General features: G+C 18.9%; 2 protein-coding genes and 2 pseudogenes across 2 annotated transcripts, besides 2 other annotated features; 1 reads left to right on the top strand and 3 right to left on the bottom strand.

Moving 5' to 3' along the window:
• Positions 1–2,377: 2,377 nt before the first annotated feature.
• On the top strand, positions 2,378–5,009 carry PmUG01_10051900 (STP1 protein; the record flags this gene model as incomplete). The annotated part of the gene is made up of 4 exons (XM_029005720.1): positions 2,378–2,398; positions 2,544–3,597; positions 3,672–3,763; positions 3,852–5,009. 4 exons carry the CDS (start codon positions 2,378–2,380, stop codon positions 5,007–5,009), a joined length of 2,325 nt encoding a protein of 774 aa, XP_028862281.1.
• A 3,501-nt stretch (positions 5,010–8,510) lies between these two features.
• Positions 8,511–9,395, bottom strand: PmUG01_10051800 (annotated as a pseudogene).
• Positions 8,511–9,395: a sequence feature (fam-l protein, pseudogene).
• A 3,207-nt stretch (positions 9,396–12,602) lies between these two features.
• PmUG01_10051700 lies at positions 12,603–13,434 on the bottom strand (annotated as a pseudogene).
• Positions 12,603–13,434: a sequence feature (Plasmodium exported protein, unknown function).
• A 3,018-nt stretch (positions 13,435–16,452) lies between these two features.
• Positions 16,453–17,286, bottom strand: PmUG01_10051600 (Plasmodium exported protein, unknown function; the record flags this gene model as incomplete). The annotated part of the gene is made up of 2 exons (XM_029005719.1): positions 16,453–17,085; positions 17,212–17,286. The coding sequence occupies 2 exons, from the start codon at positions 17,284–17,286 to the stop codon at positions 16,453–16,455; spliced, it is 708 nt and encodes a 235-aa protein (XP_028862280.1).
• Positions 17,287–17,307: the final 21 nt, after the last annotated feature.

Raw genomic sequence — 17,307 nt, 5'->3', positions numbered from 1 at the left:
ATTTTTTTACGTATGTGTTTTCAATATTCTTGATAAAAAATTTATGTAAAATATAAGAAAACCTCACTATATAATAAAATTAAATGCTATAGTAATGTCCTTTAAATGTTAACGAAATTAATGTATATAATTTTTTTTTTTGTATTAATAATTTAGTATACAAAAAAAGTTAAATAATAAAATTATAAATAAAAGCATTCTTGTAATAACTATTTTCTTATCTATTTTAAAAATAAAAGATTTTAAAATGTTTTATTTTTAATTAAATTATACTTTATTTTCGTGTATATAAATTATAAAATTTATTGTATTCACATAGTCTATTTTGGTATAATATATATAACTCCTGAAAAAGTTTAATAGAATAATTATGTAGCATACTTTTAAACAAAATTAAATAATTATCTATAGCAATAATGATTTATTATATGAATGCACCTAAAGTGTATGTATTACAAAAAATATATATATATTGTTATATATACATACGAAAAAAATTATTATTCACCTCTTACAATATGATATATATATTTGAAAAAAACTTATTTTGTTTTATTTCCTACATATTTAGTCATTACTATAAGTTTGTTATATACTATATATATTTATATACGTAACTAATTTATTAAAATATAACAAATTAAATATATAATATTTAAGATGTTATAAACTATTTTTATATATAATCCAGTGTATATTCTTATTAAGCAATATATTTAAAAAAAAAAAGGGGAAGAATATAAGCTCTTAAAATAATAAAAAAGAATAGAACAAAAAAATACGAATTGTATAAAAATAAATTCAAATATAAAAAATAAAATCATATATCTTTAATATAAATGATTGATTATAGATAACCTTAATAACACAATTTTCTATGTTAACAAAATATTTATAAAAATTTATTATGAGTTCATAACTTTTTTCTTTTTTTTTTACTATTTTCTATCATTTGTTTACTTGTTTAAAGAGAATAATTAAAATTATATATAATATATTTACATGATAATAGAATAACGAATATTGTTGACAAAAAATTAAGCTATTCTATAATCAAATTTAACGAATACATGTTTTAAAAAGTATTATAATACATTACAAGATCTATTTATTTTTTATTATGAATAAATACTTATTAATAATATTAAAAACATATTTTTATATAGATATAAAATGCAGAAAAAAAAACAAACTAAAGAATAACTTTTTAATCTTCTATACAAATACATATATTAATAATTAGACAAATATTATTATAACGTTTTAGTATTATTTGTATTATTTAACATAATAAATTATTCCATATGCATGAAATTTTATCATTATTATATTTTAGTGCAATGTTCTAATATATTTTGCCATTTTTCAGTCATATAATAAAATTAATTTTCCTAAATATATACTCAATTAACTTTTCATATTTTGAGAAAGTATCTAATTTTTTAATTATTTCATATACTTAATATACATTTTATTAATTACAATTTATTCTAAATAAAATAGTTAGTATCCAGATATCTCAATAGAAATATACAGAATAAAATATTTATATATATATATAGTAAAATATATTACTTTAAATTTATTTAATAATATAAATTATACCACATATAATTAATTATTGAGAAATTTATATATATAATAAGAGAAAAATGTATACATTAATGGTATGCTGTTTCTATAATTATAACATGAATTTAACATAATTCATATATTATTAATTCTCATCTCTATAAACAATATAGTGAATAGAAAAAAAAACAGTTAACATAATAGCTCTGTAATGCTTATATAAAAAATTAGTGGAAAAGGTAACACAGGAAAAAACAAAAAAAAAAAAAAACAACCATTTCTAATGGTTATTGGGTAAATAGCTTATTTATCTTACTGACAAAAATACAAAGAAAAATTTACATTAAAACAAATAGTAATATTTATATATATAACAGTATTAGTACTGGAAAAAAAAATCAATATATATATTAATTATAACTTTTTATAATATTTTTTATATAAGTTATTAATCTTCTTTATGTATAAGTTTTTAAGTTTTTTAGCTTTTTCATAATAATATTAGTATTAATTTTAGATAAAATTATAAACTCAACAGTGACTTGAAATAAATATAGCTTTTGAATATATTTTCCTTTGTAATATATTTATTTAAGGTAAAAATATTATATAACCACTTAAAATAAATATTAGTGTATTCAAATATTTTATAGTTCACACATAAATTCCTATGTAGTTAATAATTTTATAATATATCTTAATGCTTTTTGGTCTAATATTGCTCTATTAATACGTAAAAAAATATATATTTGTATTTTTTTTCCTTCGTCCTTTACAACGAACTAAAGTATAAATTATAGCAATCATGGAAGAGTGTTTTACCTCGGTAATATTCTCGTTTTTTAATATTCCTAAATTTATTCGTAAATTATTTATAATAAACAAAATAATATAACTAAGACAAATATTAGATCTTAAATAATTTATAATAATTTTTTTTAAAATAGAATTTGGGGGTTCGAGGTTTGCAGGCATTAGAATACTATATATATCCAAAATTTCAAAGGATTCAACGATATATAAAAAGTAAAACAAGTTCCATAAATAATAATACTAATAAAGAACAATTCAGAAGTGTATGCCGAGAATTGGCTGATTATCTAATTAGGGAGAAGGGTGCACCACACTATGTAGATCAAAAAAGGTGGGAAGGAACACTGAAGAATTACATGAAAACTTACTTTAAAAATCTTACAGAACATGGAGGATGTCCTCTAATATTACATGATAAGGAAAAGGCTATTTTAGATTTTCAATACGAAGTACACGATTTCTGCGAACAGAAAAATAATTATCTGAGTGAAATAGCTCAATTAAAACAAAAAAAAAAATGTGTTGATAAGTGTTTACGGAAATGTAACGAATATAATACGTGGATTGTACAAAGGCAGAACTATTTTAATACAAATGAATACTCAATAAAAGGATGTTACAAAATACCAAAAACAAAAAAGAGAGATAGCGAATCATTGTGTGACATACGAAGACCTAAAACTTTTAGTACACTTTCTGAATGCGCAACTGTTCTTCCAGTTCCACCCGGTGACCCTGTACCTAAAAAAGATCTTACGAGTTCACACAACGCAGATACAAGTACAGATAACATTCAATCTGAATCTCAATTTCAGACAGAAAAAGTTGTGGAAATTAAACATGACGAAAAGACACAATCTGAATTAGCATCGAAAAAAAAACTACATCAAGATGAAGTTCCTACAGCATTGGAAAATTTAAAAGCAGATGTTACCAGTAACCCAGGTGAATATACATTAACTATAGAAGGTACTCCACCTCTACGAGTCACACAATCTCTACAAAATACAACATCTCTACAATTTCCAACATCAGAAGCACCCCCACTCTCTCAATCAGAAAAACAATTAACATTAATTCGCCCATCACAAAATATATCAATTCTTCAATTTTCAGGACCACAAATAGATAATTCAGAATTTTCTTTAACTTCTAAAAGAGCAACTGGAACCCTTGATGCCCCTGCTCAACAAGACGCTCCTAAATATTCAGGTAAATTGAATTCTCTATATATATCCATATTTGAAATAACGACACTATGTAATATGTATATATTAATGATGCAGTTAAAGATTCCGATGGATATCCAAATAACATAAATTTATCTTCTATTTTAATAAGCTTTATTACTATTATTTTATTTTCTCTTTTAATTAAAGTAAAATAAAATTTAAGTGTTAAATATATGATAAATATTTAATTATTGTAATATATCATTTTATAAATTTTTTTCTTTTATAATGTAGTACGCCTTAATAGGACTATTCAAAAAAAGGAAAAAGATAAAAAGAATGCAAATGAAATTCCTTAGAATACTAATTCCTTCATATTCTAACATGAAAAAGAAGTTTCTAACATATGATAATTCAGAACACCCAATATATGATAATGAAGAAATTATAAAAAAAATAAAAATTAGTAATCATAACATGAAAAAAAATGTAAATGCAACAAAGATTACAAATAAAAGGAATAAAACTATAATAGAAGTGCATATGGAACTACTGGAAGAATTCAGAATCGAAGAATGGAACATCAACAAAGGAGTCTTTTTAGAAATATGTCTAGAAGTGTTTGAACAGGAGCAATACATAAACTGTCCTAATTTAGAAAATGATAAGATAATAATGGAAAATGATAATTTTAGAAAGTATACTGAAAAACACAAAATTATGTGGAATCAATTGGTGGAAAAACATAAAAATATTTCTGAAAAGTTGAAAAAAAAAGTTTGGTTTAATAATCTTAAAAACGAATGGAAAAAAGTGAACGATTACATAAAAGAAACCGAAAAATCAAAGAAGAAACTTTCAAATGAAATTCAAAATATTCCATTTTTAGAAGGAAAAAAAGATGTATGGAGACAGTGGATATTAAGCAAGAAAACAATTATAGAAGAATTTCTAGAACAGAACTGTTTTCAGCAATTTTCAAAAGAACTAAAGACTATATCAGATGTATACGAAAGTGAACATAATATAATTGATGTAACACTAATAAATATGGAAGATTTAAAATATAGAAAAAGTTCTAAAGAATTATATAAATGTATTAATAAAAAATTATTAGCGAAACTTTGTATACTTGTATTTATGACGATATTAGAAGAATGCGAAAAAGAGGAAAATTTAGAAAATAAGGAATCACATTTGGATAATTCCATAAATGAAAGGAAAACAGTACAAAATTCACATAGGAAAATAGGAATTACAGAACATATTGTCGAACTTAATAGCAATATTTTAGAGGATAAAAAAAATAATGAAAGTCATAATTATGCAAAAGAATATTCATTTATAAAAGATATAAATGATTGGATAAAAGAAGAAGATATATATATAAATTTCTTACTCAACGAGCATAAAGAACTCAAACATACGGAATATTATAGTAACAGTTCCTAGAAATTGATAATAATATGTTCAGAATATATTTGTATGATATTCAAATAAAATCAGAAGTTGTTCATAAAACAGTTGTCTTAAAGTTTTTAATATGTCTTTCGAACAAAAAAAAAAAAAACATAATATAAAATAATGGGTAATTTTAAGGCGAAAAGTAATAATTAAAAATAATATATTGAATGTATTTGTCTAAAAAATAAATTAACATTTAAAAATAAAAAAGATAATGTAGAAAGCGTAAAAAAACTATAGCATTTAATCAATATTGGTAAGTAGATTCAAATTATACCATAGATAAAAATGCATAAATTAAAAGATATATTATATATCAAACTATACTATATTTGTTTATATAAATTAACTCATATGTTAAAGAAAAAAACCACAAATCATAATACTGATACAGCCATATAAATACAATTCATAATTTTATTATATATTAGTTTATTATTTCATTCAATGAAACAATTATATATTGTAAATTTACTACATATTATTTAAAGGAAAAACTTGTGTATTATAAATATATTTATAATATATGCATGTATCCGCTTCTTATACAATGTAAAAATAAAAAAGAAGGAACACATTAAAACATTCACTAATAATGAATTAAATATGTATATATTACATCAGTAATTATAAATACATTATTTCTTCATTTATACGTTTATTTATATGTTCTTTTTCTTTTATTTTTTCGTATAAATTATATTTAGCTTCTAACAAAAATAAATAGGATTTAATTTTTTTTTTTTTTTTTCTTTTTATCTGTTTTAAGTAATATATTATACATGATGTTTTAAAATTTATTTATTATTTTTTTACATTTGAATGTTATATTTTTTTAAAAATATCAAAAAAACATATTACCTAAATTTTAAAGAAGTTTAAATAAATTTATAATGATTATAGATTAGATTACACTAATTACTTAATTAAAATATAGTACACTATATAAATTATATATATGCAATTATTTTTTCTTAAAATATAACTTATATATTAAAATCATAAAAGTTTTACAAATAATTCCATGAATTCATAATGAAAAGTTATATGATACTGCTTATTTCATTATTAAGACAAAAAGTAGTAATTATATTAGGCAATTTTCAGAATATTAATACTTTAACTTCCATTTAATATATAAAAAAGCCTAAGTATACATAATTTTATGTAGTACCTTTCAGTTATTTGTATGTTAAAGAAGATTTGGTGGATATTATATATTTTATAACAATACATAATAGTTTAAATTTCTTTTCGAAATGTTTTTTTCCTAATAATGCATGTTCACTCTCATTTATCGTATACATATTTCTTAAATACACAGTATATTATTATAATTTCAGATTATTATTTTATAAAATATAGACATAATACGTGTTAAAACTTTTCAATTATAACATACTTTTAAATGTATATTATAATAATTAATAGACTGACATAAAATTGAAACTTATATATCTCTATTAAGCTATATTTTACCTTTATAGTAAATATAACTAGATTTATTACATAATGCATTCAAAAGAAAATATTTATAATAAATTTTTTTACAGAATTTCTTTCCAAATTTAAAAATATATATATACCATCCTTGTTACATTACTTCTAACTAAATAGACAAAAGATAAAGAAGAATTTACACTTGTATATATTTAATTATTTTTGTTTATTTCATTTCGAAATGAAATAAACAATAAAAAAAAGGAATTATTACAGCTGAATTCTATCATGTATATTTATTATTTACGTACTATTAAATATTTTTATAAAACATATGTTACCAAAGATTAACAAATATATATATATATATATATATATATATATATATATATATATATTATATTAAAATTTGTATGTTTAATATTTTCAATTTCATTATATAGTAATCACATGTATGCAACCTAATTTTTTATGTCCTAAGTAATATTTTACAAAATAAATATATCCATAGATTACTACATTGTCCAAATAATACATTATAAAATTTAAGTAAAGTTGAAAATTAAAATGTATATTAATATATTATTATTATTTTAATTTGAATTTGTAAAAAATTATACATAATAAATGAAACATAATCATAAACATGCTAAACTACTGCATGGAAACTCTTTTCATTGTATTTATTTAATTTAATCTTTCTCTAACAATTTAATAACTATTTAGAAATAAATTATTAATACTAATCAAAAAAATAAAAATAATATTTCTATTTATAAGTTATTTATAGAGTTGTGATTCGTTTTACTACCATATTTGTTTTTTTTCTTAAATCCTCATTATTAATTTGAAGAGATTACTAATTGTAAATATAAAATATATATTATATTATATATTTTTTAAATAATATTGACTATTAACTTAATATATTTATATACGATATTAAAAAATTGATTAAATATATATATAAGTATTTATCTGCATATAATTATATCATTTAAAAAAAGAATATATTTATTTTTATTACCCTAAACGACAATACTTATAAATAAAAAATAACACATTTTCATAAGTACATTATTATAGAAGAAGAAGAAAAATTAAAAGAAAATCATATCAACATATTATATATTAATATATTATTACATTCAATTCATCAATTTTTTTTCTGAGAGAGTTAAAATATATGTATATATATAAGTATTTTTATTTAATTTTCAATATAATATATAATTAAGTAATATTTAATAAAAGAAAAAATCACCCAGAATAATAAATTCCTTTAAAATCATAATTATATTATAAAGATTTTTAATTCTGAAGATATTAAACAAATAAAAATTGCCCATATTTTGTAAAGATATTATTATATTTTATATCAGAATTTTATATTTTAAACCAAAAAATAAGTAAATATTTGCTAAATATGTATTTATAATAAACATGTTTTATAGTACCTTTCTAATAAAATTTATTTTATAGAATAAAAATTAAGTTTTTTTATAGAGAATATATATATATATTAAACATAAAATATTCACCTTTTTTATTAAACACAAAGCAATATATAATAATCTTTTATTCACACTAAGCTTTTATTTTTTTATTTCCATCAACAAATAATAATTTTGTAACGGTAAAACTTAAAAAGTATAATGTAACACTCAATATACCTAAAATATATTTTAATACATGACTTGAAAAGAATTATATTAATTTTCTCATAATACGTTAATGTTAACATACTCATATATATTTTACTTAGCAAGCAACTGAAATAATAACATACGTATATATATATTAAGTCATAATATTTATTTATACTGAAAAAATATTTTAAAATTCTAATAAAAAAACATCAAAATATTTAAATTCACCAAAAAACGTAGAATTTACGTTTATACTATCGTATATAAAAAAGGGGAAATTACGTATAATTATTTTTATAAAATTGTTTATATATATATTAAGAGTATAACTGCATATATTAAAAATATTACTTTATAATAATAAAATCCTTAAAAAAAGTAAATATTCAATATTTATATCTTACCTTCTCCTGAACTTAATTTTATCAATTTTTTTAAATTTTTTACGGTAATAAATAATCCCTAATATAATTGCAATACCTATTATAAGATATGGTAAGATATATATTAGATTACCAAAAAAATTTACAAAAATACTATATTTATCATCTCCTTTACGGATTTCAACAAATATATAAAGTATTTTTCTTGTAGAGGTATTCTGAATTTTATTTTACATAGACTGCACAATCTACAACCCATGCGATTTAAGGCTTTCATAAAATACATTATTATATAGTACTTTTAAAATTCTATAACCCGTAAAAAATTCTACTAGAAATTCTGTGAATAACAAAAGGAACTATATCACAGAAAAAACTAGCCTTAATAATTATTTTTTAGGTATTATTTTTTTATAAAGCTTATCAGTAATTCCCCTATTTTTTTTAAGAAAATTTAAATAATCAAGTTATTTGAATATTTTCATTTCTAAATAGGAATAGTTTTTTTGTTTCAAATATACAAGATTTGTCTCACATACATTTTTTATGGCCTCTTTCATTTCTTGATCAACTTCCGTTTAACTGTTCCTTTTTTCTCGCAACCGAGTTTTCATTATTAAATATATTTTTTTTATCGTTCTATACATTTCGAATATCATCCTTTAAACATACAATGCGTGAACCTCGTCCTACATATACATTGACAACAAACGATAATTTCTTGTATATAATTTTCTAAAGTTGCTGAAGCACTTAACAAAAGATTTGTTATGCGTACTCTAAATAAAAAAGGAAAATATATCATTTAATATTATAAATTATATAACACTAAAAAAGAGTACTAACAAAAATAAAAGATAATAAACATAAATGATAAAAATATCCTTAAATAAAAATATCATACGATATCATTGTTAAAATGCCATATCAAACATAAAAGAATAAATGTAACAATCTTAATAATTAACAGTAAATGTTTTGTTCCATTATATAAATATTAAATATTGTAATATATTCAGTAAAAATAAAATTAACAAGAATATAATATTATTCTAAAAATAAAATATAATATACTCATATTATTTTTTTTTTTTTATATTTTTACTTTTTCCTAAAAACTTAGTAAGACATACATAACCATAATACACTTCACAAAATAGACAAAAAAAAATAATTTTAAAAATATATTATAAATATTTTATCTTAAAAAATTACTTTTGATTAAAATAAAATAAATCGATCTTCTTCATATGTATTAAAAATATATAATTTAATAATTTAATATACTAGAGTAATTAGAAAATTCTTTTATTAAGTCTTTTAAAAATAAAGGAAAAAACAAAATATATATATATACATACGATTTTACAATTTTTCTAAATATTTAGTTTATATAGAAAATAGAACGTACAGGATCTGGTAATACGATGTTCCTCATACTAAGAGAATATTTATTTCATTCATATATAATTATTAATAAATTAATTTTAAATAATATATATATTCGAAAAACCGATTATTGACAATAAAATGATTTTTATCTTAACATTGTAGTAAGAGTAATAATAAATGAATATTAAAACATATTGTACAAATTTTTTTGATCTATTAACAACCAAAATTGCTTATATTTATTATGTTTAATATACATAAAACATTATATTTATATATTATCTATTCAATCAAAAATATATATTTTAAAAGTAAATAAACAATACTACACCATTTTTGTAATATTATTTTTAAATGTTAAAATTTATAATTATTTGTATTTAAAACTATTATTCTAAATAAAACTTTTGCAATATTTACTACATATTTTATTATCTTTTTTTTTTTTTTATTATAAATATGTATTTGAAAATGAAAATAATAAAAAAAAAAAAAAAAAAAAAGGAAAAAATATATACCATATTTATTGAATAAAACATAATAATAATAAAAAAACCTTAGTTCAATAATCACTTTGTTTATTTATACAACACAAAGAAATTCATATACATATTTTTTTTATTAATCTATATTATTATAAATATTTAATTCTTATGGCATAAAATTAAAACATTAATTAAACAAATGTAATATAAAATAAATAAATGTGTCTAATCTTTCATTTATTGATAAAACATAGTAATACTTAAATCAGTAATCTCATTTATAAATATCTGCTAAAAAAAATAAAATTTGCTATCAAATTTTTAAATATATCCTACCTAAAATCCGAACTCCAAGCCAAAAATATCATATATGTATATTATATACCGAAAACAACGTAATTTCATAAATATTATTACTATTAATATAAATAAATGAAAAAAAAAAAATTAAAAAATATTAAAATTATTATAGGTTTATCATTTTTTTATGTACATATTTCCAAATATTAAACTCAAGATATATAATTCCCATTATATTTTTTAGGTAAAAAAATACTTAATATATTTTATGGGATTGAGAATACACTTGCCAATGTATATACCTGGGTATTAATAAATCAAATATTAATCCTAATGTGGGGATTAAATTTAAATTTAGAAAAAAATATTTCTAAATGTATTTAGAGCTTAATCATATTTATAGGTCGTAAAAAAATTACAACAGAAACCAAATATATTTTTTTTACACAATTAGGTCGTTTAGTCAAAATGTTTCTTAATATTTTAATTAAGATACGTTAATGTATATAGCATAAAAAAAGAAGCAAGGATATCATCATGAACTTATATGTAGTATATTAATATTATGTTGCTTTTATGTCATTTACAAGAGAATTATAAATATAAAAGAAATACTTAGTTAATATAGAATGCTTATATTTTTTCGAATATGTAAGAAAGTCCTATTAATATTAAGTCATGTATATAGCAAAAATACAATGTACAACATATGTATAAATGCCTATCTATATAAAATAATATTATAGAAAAAAAATTTATTTATCGTTCAAAATGATTTACATATATTTAATTCTTAATTTAGTTTAGTTATAAATGTATTATTCATTTTCCCTATATATTTAGCATTAATGAACGGAAAAATAAGTAATTGTCCTTTAAGTTCTAACATTACGTGTATATTGTTTCAAAATTTTGTTCATCTAATATTGCGAGAAACAAATATTAATAATATAATTATATCATATAACTTTTTTTACTATATAAAATCAAGTAATATCTTTAAAAATGAATTATATCCGACAATTATGTCAGTTAATGTATAACATGATAAATGGGATATAAGCCATTAATTTATTTATAAAGCTTTATAATTTCTAAAATTAATATTATTTCATTAATAATTTATGCTTAAAAGTAATGTGAAGTTAACATATACCGATAATCTTATAATTAAACTATTTAAAAAATCTACTAAACATAATTAAATATCTAATATGCTATTAAACACATATTTCTCACAATACATATTTTTAAAATTATTATCTGTTAACCTTACATTTACATAAAAAATTCATATAGACAAAAAATAAAACACGTAAATATAGTTATACTAAGGGAAAAATAGAATGATGCATTTAAGTTAAAAATAATATATTTAAACTTTTTTAATAATAACTACAATTAAATACTTACAACCATTAAAAAAAAAAAAATTGGAATAAATGTATGATTGGTAATAATATAAATCGCCTAACCGTATTATTGCAGTTTTAATTGTTATATTTTATATAATACATTAAATAAAGTTATAGTTATTATAATAAAAATATACGTAAAACACTTACACATGACATTTTTGCATACATAACATATATTTTTATTGTTAATGTTATACAACATCATTTTCACATTTTTAGAAGCAAGATATATATGCATATACGCCAAATTATCTTAAATTATGTATACGAGAAAATACATTAAAATACTAATGATAATATGAAAACATAATAAATTTTTTATATATCATTCATATATTTCTAAACTGTTATATATCAGAATATATATTATCTATCTTATATAATAATATATATAAGTATAAAACAGGGAATTTATTTTATTTAATCATAAAGTAGAATTTTATTAGATACCTGAAGAAAAGACGTTCTAAATGAAGTTCATTAATAATGCTTAAGCTTTATTTTCATTTTTTCCTTATTTTTTGTGATATTTGAAAAATTTTACCAATATATAAATAACAAGCACAAGACTTAATAAAATAAATAATATAAAAGGAACTACACCTCCGGGAAGTTTAATTAATATAGATAAAAAATCAATAAATCCCCCTGACTCACCGTCATTGGCATTCATTTGATTATAAGAAGCTAAAGAAGTTATTATAAGTGCTGTTAAAAAAATTATTCCCGGTAGAACAAATGTTAAACTGATACTAATATAGGCTGAAGATTTTAAACTCTTTTTCTGGATAAGATCGATACATTTCTTGTATTTATATATATGATCAAATCTCTTATATAATAGTCTTTCAAAGTAATTATCTATTGCTCTAAATGGTTTACATATATCTGATGACCTTTTCTTCTCTAATTTTTTGGACGCAATTCTTGAATTATTCTTATATTTAGATTCACGGTTATTTTGTTTATTTTCTAAATTATCATATTCATTTATAGGTAACTTATCTGCAAGTCTTACAATTTTTCTTTTATTTTTACATTCTGATAATAATCTATGACTTCTTGAATCAAACGTTTTATTCATTCCGTTTTTTCTCTCTAGAGGAATATCAAAATAGCTCTACAAAGGAAAGGAAATGATTTTTTTATTTATAATATACTATTTAGATCACAAAGAGAATTTTTCTACATACTTATCTCTATATAATGTGAAATTTCAAAAACTATAAATCGAATTTTCAAGGAAATTATCATTATACCGCTTTTTTAAAATCAGAATATATAAGAATAAAAAGAACATATGTAATAGCTTTAACTATTATAAAATATATCATGTTTCTACTCATATTTGAAGTATTTAATGTTATAATATAATTAGTTAGATAAAAATTTTACTGAATATTCAAAAGGAAATAATAAAATAATATCGTTATATACACTACTAATTATTTTATTTAAATACAAAATAAACTGCATAAATAAATTACAAGTATAAATTATATCAATGATAATATAATTTAAAAAGAATTTTAGTAAATATTTCGATTAAAGTTTTATTTACAAAAAAAGGAGTAATAATTAAAATAATTTGTGATAAAAATTACTTCTTTAAATAAATCCTCAATATATATAAAATAATTATTTAAAAGAAAATATAAAAAATGTGTTTATTAATACACTTCAAAAATAAAATAAAATATAGCTTTTTCGGTGATTAAATTTTTTATTATATATTTAAAATAGAAAATTTAATGCGTTACGTGAATATATGTATTGACTTATATTAAGCATATTTTTATTAACCTTTTCTCTTTTTATTCTTAATACTATTGGCATTGTATATGCATTACACTATTTAAGCCTTATTTTAAGATTAAAATCAAAAATTATAATATTGAATATAGAAAAACTGATAGGATGTAAAAAATAAAAAAAAGAATAAACCTCATTTTTTGTTTCACACGTTTTAATATTGCACCGGAAAAATAACAAAGATATGCAAGTATTGATAAAATATAATTTTATTAGTAGCTTTCTTTTGGTTAGGTTACCGTCAAAATTTTTATATATTAAAAAACAAAATTCAAATTAATTTCTTTAAAATTGTTTATCACATTATACATAAAACATATTTATTACATATTTTAAATAACTATATTTTTTTTATCATAAATAAGTTAAATTTTTTAAATTTAATGATTTATATATTTTCGTTTTTCTTTTTTTCTTCCTAAACACAAAAAAATTTGTGTTAGTTATATTATATATATAACATAAAAATGCAAAAGTAAATTTAGTAAAAAAATATCTTTAGTATTATAATAATTAAAAAAAAAAATTAAATTAATATAAATTACAATATATAATAATATCTCTATGAAATGGGAACTGATAAAATATAATAAAATTTTGGAAAATATACTATACATAAATTTTTTCACCATAAATATTTTATATAGGAGAAAACAGGCATTATTTTTTGTTAATACATAAATATATAACACACAAAATAATATATTAATATATAACTTCTAAGGAACTAACGTAAATTTAATAAAATACATCTGTTATTAAATAATCTAGGAAGATCAAAAATATTTTATTCCTAAATTTTTATTTTTTACTGTTTGATTTGTATTGATACAAGAGATAAGTATAAAAATATTATATTCATTATTTTAATAATATTAATAATAAATTCATACAAATTCTTGTAAACGTACTATTCATTTAAGAAATAATAAAAAACAAAAATAAATAAAATAAGATAATAAGTATAAATTTATAAATTGAGTTAACGCCAAAATAAACTTGGTTCTACAATGTATCTGCTTAATTTATTCAAAAATATAAAAGTATATCTATTATTGTTATTAACATATTTTATTATACATATTTAAGTAATTTTTATAGAATAAAATCAATTCAACATTTATGTAATTTTATTAACACAAGTATATTCGTTCTTTTATTAATAATTGATATTAATAATTCCATACATATAATACAAAATAAAAACTAAAAGAATATTAATGTATCCTAAGTGATTTTCTGAATTAAACATAATCCTAATTCTAAATATTAAATCTATAATTATTAATTTTATATAAAATAAGAATACATTTTTTAATTTTATTTTACATAAAAAATAAGTAGTATAAATATGAATGAATTGGTAATTATGAATATAAAATAAATAAATATATACATTTTAAAAATTGTATTAATATTTTAATTAGTATATATATAGCAGAGTATAAATAAGAGCACAAATATATAATTATTTATTTACTTACAAAATAATGAATGTAGAATTATATACATTCATTATAATTATTTGTATTGAAAATATTTATTTTTATAGATATATAACGAAATCTACTATACTTATTATTAAATAGCAAAAATGAGGTAATTTCAAAATATTATCTAAGAATATGTAATTTAGATTTATTCACTGTAATATTTCTTTATTGACATAAGTCACAAAAACAATTTATAGTATACTTATACTTAAATATATGGTATAATATATATTTAAATAATTTTGTAAATATGAAGTTAAGACACATATATATACAATAATGGTATAACAAATATTTTTAACTTTTCATTTGATTATGAAGATTTAGAAATACGAAATTATTAATAAATTACATTTAAACAATATTTAATAGATATATTATTTTATAATATATTTTACTTTTTAAAACATGAAAAACAAATAATCATTAATTAATATGATATTTACAAAAAGCATGCTTATTTCATTTTTGTCACAAAACATATGTTATAGAATTAGTTTTATATTTATTCATAAGTAATACATAAATATATATGAATGCAATAAAATATTTGCACTCTGTTCTACTAAATAAAAAACGAGACACATTTATTCTTATTTCTAGTATAATAATAGTCTTATTAAAATTATATCAACAAATAATGATTATGTACTATAGCAATATAAAAAATTCAAACAAGCATATTTTATTTGCAAATACGTACGAACATATTCCCATAAAATTACATAAAAAAAGCAACTTTGTTTAAATTTAGACCTACAAGCATGCATTTTTCGTAACCACCTATTTAAGTATACAAATGTATATATCAATATAAAATATTTGATTAAATTGTAGTTATAGTCTAAAATACTTATTAGAAAACACGTAAACATTCAAATTCACAAAAATGCTTACAAAATATTTATTTACACTTGTGTATAAAAAATTATAGCTAAGCATACGTACTTTTATGTAATTTAAGCAAATATACAGGTGTTTATTAAATATAGTACTGTTCTACATTTATTTATTCACATTAATACGTACTCTACAGAAGGAAAAATAGTTCTATTCATTCTAACATTTTCTTTTCACAATTCTTCTATGTTTTCTAAATTTCATATAAGTAAAAACTAACCAGGTCATCAATATGACAATTAATATACTCAATAATACAAGGAATAATGTAACATCATAAGTTTTGGTAGATACGCCATTTTCACCATCTGTTCCAGTTTTGGGGAAAAAACTATAAATTAAACCTCCTAATGGGGCTAATATCACCCACGAGAGTACTAAAGTAGGTAAATACATTGATAGTCCAAACTTTTTAATTACTAATTTTTGGTATGTTTTATTACAAATTGACTGATTTTTTCTAATAAAATCTATGTAATCAAGTTTCTTAAAAAAAGTTCTTTCAAAGCGAGATAATTTTTTTTTTCCATATATTATTTTTTTTTGTATCTTATATTGTTTATTAAATTCATCATATAATGAATTTCTCCTCGACTGTGTATTCGTTTGCTTTTCCCCCTTTCTGTCGTAAGATAAAACTTTTTCATAATTCTTTTCATAATTAGGTATCTCTTCTTGTGATTGTGCAATATTTGAATCATTTACTTCTTTACATTCCACTAGTATTCGAAAATTTCTTAAATATAATTTTATATCATACTTGCAATCTACCATATATATATTAAATATACTCTAATAAGAAAAGGAAATATTTATTATTTAAAAGTATAATTAGTATCAACATAAAAATTAGAACTGATAAAAATAAGTAACAGATAAATAAAAAAATAAAAATTTCCTTAAATAATATAGTTATACCTCTTCACTGTAAATATTATATATCCAAGATATAAGAATGAACATACCAATTTTAATAGAAAAGTTTGACTTCATTTTTTCTTCCAAGATATATAA

The sequence above is a fragment of the Plasmodium malariae genome (genome assembly GCF_900090045.1).
Source record: "Plasmodium malariae genome assembly, chromosome: 10".
In the NCBI taxonomy this organism is placed as follows: Eukaryota; Apicomplexa; class Aconoidasida; order Haemosporida; family Plasmodiidae; genus Plasmodium; species Plasmodium malariae.
Note: the sequence above shows the minus strand (reverse complement) of the source record. Positions and strands in the feature narration are given on the sequence as shown.